At 44.1% G+C, this 10,541-nt stretch overlaps 1 protein-coding gene across 1 annotated transcript; it reads left to right on the forward strand.

The window, feature by feature from the left end:
* Positions 1-9,496: 9,496 nt before the first annotated feature.
* Positions 9,497-10,147, forward strand: LOC149398433 (2S seed storage albumin protein-like). The gene has a single exon (XM_089614989.1). It carries the CDS (start codon positions 9,532-9,534, stop codon positions 9,949-9,951), a length of 420 nt encoding a protein of 139 aa, XP_089471115.1. The 5' UTR covers positions 9,497-9,531; the 3' UTR covers positions 9,952-10,147.
* Positions 10,148-10,541: the final 394 nt, after the last annotated feature.

Below are 10,541 nucleotides of genomic sequence, written 5' to 3' on the forward strand. Positions count from 1 at the left end.
ACACTAGACCTGATATTGGATTCGCAGTGAGTATGGTATGTCGATTCATGAGTAATCCTTCGACAACTCACATGGACGCAGTTATGAGGATTCTCCAATACCTCAAAGCTGCCCCGGGCCGGACATGTTCACAGATGCAGACTGGGCCGGACATGTTCCAGACAGACGATCAACTTCAGGCATGTGCACATACTTCTGGGGAAATCTTATTACATGGCGAAGCAAGAAGCAGTCTGTTGTCTCAATGAGTAGTGCTGAAGCCGAGCTCATGTCTTTAGCAAGCGGAGTATGTGAACGCATCTGGCTGAAGAGAGTTCTCGACGACCTCAAGATCATCATCGAAGGTCCTATCAAGCTTTTTTGCGATAATCAAGCTGCTCTCAGCATAGCCAAAAATCTAGTCCATCATGACAGAACAAAACATATCGAGATCGACCGATACTTCATCAGTGAAAAGATTGAAGAAAAAATAATCGATATGGAGTACGTTCCATCAGGTCGTCAGCTCGCCGACATTCTCACCAAAGCCCTTCCTCGAGCAACCTTCTCCGAGCTATGTAGCAAGCTTGACCTCCTCAACATATACAGTCAAGCTTGAGGGGGAGTGTTGAAATCCAGCTCGCTAGTTCGCCAGTCCGCCAGTTCACAAGCTCGCCAGCTCGCCTCCCGTGTCACTTCGTCAGCTCGTCAGTTCGCCCTTCCTCCTGACAAGCGTGCTTTGGAAGTCCTCACTCCTTGGAACTCATATCACATGGGAAAATGTGTTGCATTTATTTGTCATCTATTTTCTGTGTAAACATTTATTCCTTTCTATTTCCTAGATAGAATTACTACATGTATTTATTACACTCTCGTGTATCCACCATATGTATAAATAGGTGATACAATTTCATAATCAGAATAAGAAATATTCAAAGTCTCGGAACACTCTCTCTCTTCTCCGATTCTCTCTTTCTTCATCTTCTCTTCAGATTCGACTATCTCTATCCCAACTTCAACAGTCACAATATAAATATATCTCATGTTTAATTGTCACAATATAAATATATCTCATGTTTAATTAATAGATTTAAAAATTAGATTGCAGATGCATTATTATCGTTAAGAGAATCATATATAATAGGGAAATTTGCGTCAATGTGACAAATTCGTCGGATTTTTGCATTTGTGACACAAAATTGTTAAAATTGCATTTGTGTCACGTATTTACATTCGTATCACATGTGTAAATTTCAAATTACTCTCTCTCATCATTTAATCTTTTTATTAGTTACTCCACGTCTTCTGAATTTTTACAATACTTCATTAAAAATCACTTCATCTTCCTTTAAAACTTTCTAAAATTTTAGCAATTGAATTGTCAATTTGTGACATAAAATGCAAATACCATTATATAATACACTAAAACAAGGTAAAATATCTCTCTCGCACTATCTTCTTTCTTATTGGCTGTGGTATGTATGTTGGTCCCTCACATTCTATATGTTGATTTATGATTTCTTCTTTAAACCTCACTATTTCAATAAAAAGTTGGTGCATTTATATCATTTTACGTCTCTCTATCAACTTTTTTTTAATAAATGGGTCCACCATATTTGTGATTTTTTAGTTTGATATTTTTTTAATTGGCTCACTTTCTTTTTAACTTTGAATAATTGTATTGGTGACCTTCATATATAAATATATATATATATATATATATATATATATATATATATATTAATTACTAATACTGTCACTTTGATTATCTTGATAAACTCAATTTGACTATTTTAATAATTGGTCTAATAATCCTGGTATTTTAAACAAACAAACACTACTACAAAATGGGCTATCCACATCGTCCAAAAAAAGTCGAGTGGATTATTGAGCGACGTCCAAAGTATTCTTGGCTTCAAAATATTACGTGGCATCATCATAATGTGCCACGTGTAAAAAAAATTGAGCGTCACTTTGTTAAAAAACGACGTTGGATTACCGATTATTAAATATATGTGATCCAGAGAAAAAAATCGAAAAATTGATTTTTACCAAGATTTGGATCTAGATTTGCCTACTCGTGTGTCGAACTCTCCACCAAGATCTGGATCTGCCCCATCTGCTTCACCTGACACCACAGCTTCCTCCCCACTACACCGTCGTCGCTGACGCCAACCTCACTGACGATATAGTGAATATCGATTTTAGATTTTGGTTTCTTTCCAAAGTGGAGCGAGACATAGCGAGTCCGACGAACAACCAACGAAACATATGGTTATGTCTCCGAGGGTGAATCTCAATAAGGGACCAACAATGAGGAAACTTAATTAAGTTCAAGGAAAGACAAGGCCTCGATCGCGCCTGGCTCGAGCTCCTCAAAACATCTTGACCAAGATACCCTTGGCCTTCGAACTCTGTCTAGAGGTCTTTTACATAGAAAGAGCCTTATTTAGCAAAATCGGGCAAGATGATACAATAATCGTATTCTTCGAGCCAACACAAAGCACAAGAGCACAAAGAACTCATTCAATTCATGCTTTACGCTTTCATACATCATTAGTTATGTTTATATAGTTCTAAGCCATATAGAAGCGTACACAATAATACTTGTTGGTATATTGGACTATGTTCCTAAAAGAAAGTCCGAAAGTTCAGACCCAACTGTGAAATGCTAAGTTATAAGTAAACGAGGGGAAAAGGCAAGCCCGAGTGCCGACGTATTCCAAGAAAAGTTTGATCAATCTAGATTTGGATATGGAAGATATGATGTTTATTATTTATTTTTTTATTATTTAGAAGACAAACCAGGCGCGCACATTGTTTTTTTTTTCCTTTTATCAGAAAACCAATTCCATTTTCAATACAACAAGTGGTACAGACCTCCTATATTATTTGCCTTCCATTTTCAAGATATGACGAATTCCTACACTAATAAATATGATTTTAAGAGAGAGAGAGAGAGATTTGTTCATCTTCTTCTGTTCTATTATTTAAAAGAAATTCTGATGGAATCAATTGTTTATTTTTTCAATTACTCGTACCGTCGTACTGCGTATCATAAACATGAATTACTTTTTTTTTGTACACAATAATACTTTTGAAGCCAAAATACAACAATAGTTTTGCACCTGCACAAAATAAAATAAAAAATTCAATAACAGACTTTTACAATCTATAATCAAATTAAAATAGTAGAGTGGTGTGAGATAATCCATAGTTATATATTTCTAAGATAAAAATCTTAAAGTTATCTGATACGACACCAACGCTTGAGCTGGACAGGAACAAGATGACAAGTTGGGCCCGAGACGTGGCCCAAACCGATACAGAGGAGCTGCCTTCATTCCAAAGCGAAGATGGGCCGAGTGCAATTCAGAAGATGAAGCCCACTCGGAAGAAAAAGAAGCCAACGTGGCTGGAGTCGTACGTTGAGAAGTAAGAGTGTGAAGAGAAAGTTTGGGGGTCCTTTTGTAATTTTGTTTAGTCTGATATTTTGGATATTTTGGAGTTTTTACGTTTTGGCTATTAAACTCAAGAAATGAGTCTGTAATGGGTATGCAAGAATTATTAAACTGATAGTTTATTTTTGCATCAGGAGGTTTGTACTGTGCCTCACAATACCAGTACGATCTGAGAATATAGCTTTCTTTGTCCTTGTTATTGACTGCTATATCACTGGTGCTTTCCCTCGATTTGAACTCATAATGAAGGACCAAGATGTCATCTCTCTAGTCCAATCTCTGGAGGCTAAGTTTCGTGAAATCACGCACTCGCAGCTGACCGAAACTTGCGAACGCTTCGCCACGATGTTGGAGGAACATCGATCGTCCACGACGGCGCAGCAAGAGCAATTCTCGTCGCTGCTGGAGCAGCACCGCCTGTCCACTGCAGCCCAGATCTCGCAGTTCTCGTCGCCGGCGCATCCAGTTCGAGCTTCCGCAAGCTCGTCCCCGGCGATTGACCTTCCACCGCCGCCGGTCGCGCCACCTCCGGTCATGCTCCCTCTTCAGCCATGGGAGGAGTATCCGGGTACGGATCTGACTTCTCTACTACGCTTTTTGCGTGTCGATGTACCCAGATTCGACGGAACTCGTGTGGAGGATTGGATTTACAAAATCGAGAAGTTCTTCGATCTTCACCGGATTACGCCGGAGACTCGACTCTCGGTCGTGTCGTTCCATCTCGACGGCGATGCTTCAACCTGGTACCAGTGGATGGAGCGAGGTGGCGGTCTCTCGACGTGGGAGTCGTTCCTCACTCAATTACGTGCTCGATTCGGTTTGTCAGTTTACGATGACCCGCTAGGTCGAATTGCCAAACTGACCCAAACAGGTACGGTCGCCGCTTTTAGATCTGAGTTTGAATCTGTCATACGCGTTACTGGAGTCTCTAACTCTTTGTTCCTCAATTTCTGGATATGGGGCTTGAAACCGGATATACGCCGCGAGCTACTCTTGAGCCCGCCGCACACGCTACCTGAGGCAATGATGAAGTCTCAGCTCTTTGAGGAGCGTCGAGACGATTGGATGGGGGGCCAGTGCCGTGATGGTTCTCGGTCACCTGCCGGCGCTCCGGGCAGAGGTGGGGACCCGGGATCCTTGAGCGGTACGCGAGCTACACCTTCTCTTATCTCGACGGGGTCTAGTTTGGGTGCTCCTCGACCGACGGGCGGAGGGAGCGGTGCGTCTCGTCTGCCGGTGAAACGTCTCAGCCCAACGGAAGTACAGACCAAACGTGAGCAGGGTCTTTGCTATACGTGCGACGAAAAATATACATTCGGTCACAAGTGTAAGAACCGAGCTCTTTTGATGTTCACTGAGGGCCCCGCAGACATTACGGAGGAGGAGAACGAGTTGGCGCTGACACCGTTCTCTCCAGACGAGATCGAGGGTGACGTGAGTCTCAATACCTTGGCAACTAAAGAAGACCCGAGTATTTTCCGCGTCCAAGCTAACTTTGGTGGGGAAGATTTGGAGGTCTTGATTGACAATGGTAGCCACAACAATTTTATCCAGGAGGATTTGGTTTCCAAATTGGGTATTGAGTGGGTACCAACGAAGCGCTTCCGCGTCTACATGGGCAACGGTCAGTATTTGGTTTGTACCCGACGATGCCCGGGTGTTTCCTTACTCCTTCAAGGGAGATATTTTCCAGTGGATTTGTTTGTTTTGCCGATTTGGGGGCTGGATATTGTGCTTGGAAATCAATGGCTTCGAACATTGGGACCGTGTCTACACGATCACGAGCTTCTCACCATGGAGTTTTGATGGCAAGGAGAGTTGGTGAAACTCGTGGGCAACAGACGAGCGCCATCCAAACAGCTCTCCGGTCCGCAGTTAACGGCATTGTTACGACATGATTCCGTTAGCACCATGTTTGAGAACTCATCAGCGGCGGACCTGACCCCCGACGACAATCGCGGCCACGATGAACTGGACCACCTTGAGGCCACGTTTCCAGTCGAAGCTCGGGGATTATTACATAAGTATAGCGTGGTATTTGACAATCCCCACGAACTACCCCCCGCTCGACCGGTGGATCATCGAATCTTCTTGACGCCAGGCTCGTCACTGGTCAATGTTCGACCGTACCGATATCCGTACTTTCAAAAGGACGTCATGGAAAAATTAGTGCGCGAGATGTTGACTGATGGGGTAATTCGTCCTAGTACAAGCCCGTTCTCATCTCCGGTGTTGTTAGTTAAGAAGAAAGATGGCACGTGGCGATTTTACGTTGATTACCGGGCCCTCAATGCCATCACCATCAAAGATCGATTTCCGATTCCGACGATCGATGAGCTCGGCGGTGCCACGGTATTTTCGAAACTCGACTTACGCTCCGGCTATCACCAAATTCGCATGGACCGTCGCGATGTCCATAAAACGGCATTCCGAACCCATGAGGGCCACTATGAGTTTTTGGTCATGCCTTTTGGCTTGTCAAACGCGCCGTCAACATTTCAAGCCGCTATGACCGAGCTCCTCCGACCATTTTTGCGCAGATTCATCATTGTATTTTTTGATGACATCCTTGTCTACAGCAAGGATCAACTACTTCACACGGACCACCTCGCTGCGGTATTGCAATGTCTCGCCGAAAAGTCTTTTTTTGCCAAGGGAAGCAAATGTACGTTCTTTCAAAGGTCCGTTGATTATCTCGGACATGTCGTCACAGCCGACGGCGTGATGGCCGACGCAGCCAAGATCGAGGCCATGGTCCAATGGCCTCTGCCAAAGAACGTAAAACAACTCCGCGGTTTTCTTGGGTTGACGGGGTATTACCGAAGATTTGTGGCTCATTATGCTACCATTGCCGCCCCGTTGACGGAGCTGCTGAAGCGTGACAACTTCGTATGGACGATCGAAGCAACCGTAGCTTTTGAGAACTTGAAGAAAGCTATGGTTAGCACTCCGGTCCTACATCTACCTGACTTCTCCAAACTGTTTGTAGTTTAAACGGACGCCTCGAACACCGGCGTGGGTGGCGTTTTGATGCAAGACGGGCATCCGTTGGCTTATTTCAGCAAGAAGTTGGGACCACGTCTCAGTGGCGGCTCGACGTACGTCCGGGAACTCCATGCGGTTACCGAGGCAGTGGCGAAGTGGAGGCAATACCTCCTTGGCAGACCTTTTGTGATTCGAACAGACCACAAAAGCCTTCGCGGGTTGTTGACTCAAGTCATTCAAACCCCGGAGCAACAACATTACCTCCAAAAATTACTCGGATTTGAGTTTACTATCGAATACAAAATTGGTGCTGAAAACGCTGTCGCCGATGCCTTATCACGCCGAGACGATACCGAAGCTCCCGAACTCCTTGCCGCATTATCCACTTGTAAGTTTAATTTTCTTGAAGAATTGCGTACGGAGCACGATAGTTGCGTGGAAATTATGAGAATTAAACAGGGGCTGGAAGGAAGAGACTCGGAATTCTCGGTTCGAGATGGGATTCTCTTTCATCGAGGCAGATTTTACTTAGGGGAATCCTCCGCCCTGAAGTCGCAGGTGCTTCGAGAGTTTCACGAGACGCCGGTTGGGGGGCACGCCGGTGTTACACGAACTTTAGCCAGGTTGTGTGCAAATTTCTATTGGAATGAAGTTCGACGAGATGTGAAGCACTTCGTCGAGCATTGTATCGTTTGCCAAACCGTGAAGTATTCCACCGCTGCTCCGCAAGGCTTACTTCACCCCCTTGAGATCCCGAAAAATGCGTGGGACGATATTGCCATGGATTTTATTATTGGATTGCCACATTCGCGGGGGTTTACAGCGGTTTTGGTCGTAGTCGACCGCTTGACCAAGTACGCACATTTTGGTCCGCTGCCAACAAATCATTCCGCGTCGAGGGTGGCCGAGCTGTTCTGTACAATGGTGATACGCCTCCACGGGTTTCCTCGTACCATCATTTGCGATCGCGATCCGATATTCACGAGCCAATTTTGGAAGAAATCGTTCGAGTATATGGGCACAACTCTGAAGATGAGTTCCGCCTATCACCCACAAACCGACGGCCAATTAGAAGTGCTCAATCGATGTCTCGAGCAATACCTTCGGTCCTTCACTTCGGAGAACCCCAAGCGTTGGGCAGATTATTTATCATGGGCCGAGTTCCATTATAATACGAGCTTACACTCTGCGATTGGCATGACACCCTTTCAAGCGCTGTACGGGCGAGCGCCACCCTCAATTCCGGCATACATCGCTGGTGAAGCAGCCGTGCAAGCAGTAGACGAATTGCTAACCTCCCGCGATGTGCTGCTTAAACAACTGAAGGAAAACTTAGCCAGGGCCCAGAATAGGATGAAGATGATCGCTGATCGCAAGCGCACACAAGTAGAGTTCAAGGTCGGGGATTTGGTACTCGTCAAACTGAAACCGTACCGGCAGTCGACGGTGGCGAAAAGGTTAAACTCTAAGATCTGCAAGCGTTACTTTGGACCGTTTCCAGTTGTATCACGGGCTGGACCAGTAGCGTACTCCCTCGAGTTACCTGCTGGAAGTCGCATTCACCCCACGTTCCACGTCTCGCTTCTCAAAGCATTCAAAGGTGAGGCATCAGGAACGTCCTTTCCCCTTCCGGAGGCCAGCAGAGACAATGAGCCGGTCCTCACGCCGATAGCAATTCTGGCCGGCAGACTCAATCACACCGGCGGAAATTCGAAGAAGCAGGTACTTGTACAGTGGTCCCACAGCCCACCAGAAGACGTGACTTGGGAGGATTGGGACTCATTCAGCAGCGTGTACAAGGTCGCCGACCTTGAGGCCAAGGTCGTTTTCGAAGGCGGGGGGAGTGATACGACACCAACGCTTGAGCTGGACAGGAACAAGATGACAAGTTGGGCCCGAGACGTGGCCCAAACCGATACAGAGGAGCTGCCTTCATTCCAAAGCGAAGATGGGCCGAGTGCAATTCAGAAGATGAAGCCCACTCGGAAGAAAAAGAAGCCAACGTGGCTGGAGTCGTACGTTGAGAAGTAAGAGTGTGAAGAGAAAGTTTGGGGGTCCTTTTGTAATTTCGTTTAGTCTGATAGTTTGGATATTTTGGAGTTTTTACGTTTTGGCTATTAAACTCAAGAAATGAGTCTGTAATGGGTATGCAAGAATTATTAAACTGATAGTTTATTTTTGCATCAGGAGGTTTGTACTGTGCCTCACAATACCAGTACGATCTGAGAATATAGCTTTCTTTGTCCTTGTTATTGACTGCTATATCATTATCATTATTATTTTGCTATATGATTTAGGACTGACTATCCATACACGGGCACACAGTCCTTGGCTATCCTTCCCCGTTGGTTTCGGGTTTTTTTTTTTTTTTTTTTTTTTTTTTTTTTTTTTACCATAAGTTACAAGGAGTGATGCTGTCATGTACAAGGCAATTTACATGACGCACTAACTTAAAAGGTGATTTACGTACAATTAGTAAAAAGTAGCCAATTATGTATAAGGGGCTCACCAATTCTGAATGGCATGAAGGAAATAAAATCCGAATGAAAAAGAGTTACATGATAAACCAACCATTCATACAAAAATAAAATAGAATGATTTCTTACTATGTATAGAAAAAAATTATTAAAGATTTTTATTATTATTTAATAGAATTATTATTATTATTATTATCATAAAACACATGAAATTTAAAATGTACGTACTTCAAATTTTTTTGTTCAAAATAAAATTCGCCTCCACCCCGGCCCTGAGTGGAAGAGAGACACATTGCAAGAAGAGTAAAAAACACGTTTCGTTATGTCTTTAGCTTCAACTACGTACATAGACAAAATTGTAACATATCAAACGATATCAACTAATAAACACGTGACAAAACAACTTCATACGAGAGCACAAGATGTCATAAGTCATAACATGTATATTCGCCACATATATTTCTTTGCATGCAAAAAGAAAACCCACCAAGAAGCCACATCACACCCCCAAAACCTCCACGTAACTCGCATGCAAACCCCATAACAGCCCTTATAAATCAGGCAACCAAAACCCTAATCATAACAAAAAAAAAAAAAAAAAAAAAAAAGCAAAAGAGAAAAAAGAAAAAATGGCGTCGAAGCTTGTCCCACTCATCGCGACCGTCCTCGTCCTCCTCCACGCCACAGCGGCGACCTCCCGGAGCTCCGTCGACAGCCACGGCTCCGGCGGGGGATACTTGAGCCAAGAGTGTCGCCCTCAGGTGGAGAGTCGGGACTTGAGCCCGTGCGTTGAGTTCATCGAGGAGCGTCGTCACTACTCCGGCGGGGACGTCGGGCTGAGCGGACGCGGGAGCCGAGCCTTCTACGATTGCTGCAACGAGCTCGAGTCGGTGAGGGACTACTCGTGCCGCTGCGAGGGCCTACGCGCCGCCGTTGATCAAGCCTACTCGAGCGAGTCGCACAGCCTCGCCGGAGTCGCCGAGAGGCTTCCTCAGATGTGCGGCCTTGGACCGGAGACTTGCCGGTCCTCTTCCGACGTTTGGGACTGAAAGAATAGAAGAGCCTATTTTTTCTCCCATGAGATAAGAGTGTGAGGGAGAAACTAGGTCGGCTCTTTGTGTGTGTGTGTGTGTATGTTTGTTTGTTTCTTGTTTAAGGCACGTTATATTTGTATGTGCTTTTTTGGAGTTTGAATAAAATGGTGAAGTCTCTTTCGATGGACTTTCATATATTCTCGATCGGGAATTTGTAGTTTTTGTTCGTATAAGCGTACACATAACGTTTTCATATTTGTGTATCATGATCAAGTATATATCATATAAGATAAATTAACCTTTGCTTGTGCATGGAATGGAAAGAATATGGGGATAAAATAACGAGGTGTATTCGAAGCAATTGCATTCCCTAAACTGAAGTCTATCCAAAGAGAAAAAGAATATGGTTTCAGTCAAAATTGCTAAAATAATAATTAGATCATTTATTAACAAAAGTAATTAGAGTTATGGCGGAAATAAACGAAAATACGAAAGTTGTTAAACGTGCGGCTTGCGCTGAAGTAGTTATTTTGGTCCGGCAGTACATAATAATTTCATAACAAAACGACAATGTAAATATAAACACGTCGGGTATAGTTTGAAAA

This window comes from Urtica dioica, chromosome 5, assembly GCF_054948205.1.
Source record: "Urtica dioica subsp. dioica isolate 48M chromosome 5, U.dioica_male_clone48M_v1_H2, whole genome shotgun sequence".
In the NCBI taxonomy this organism is placed as follows: domain Eukaryota; kingdom Viridiplantae; phylum Streptophyta; class Magnoliopsida; order Rosales; family Urticaceae; genus Urtica; species Urtica dioica.

Bases quoted from the DNA above. Each gene is read 5' to 3' on its own strand.
- LOC149398433 (XM_089614989.1), top strand. From the start codon at position 9,532: ATGGCGTCGAAGCTTGTCCCACTCATCGCGACCGTCCTCGTCCTCCTC.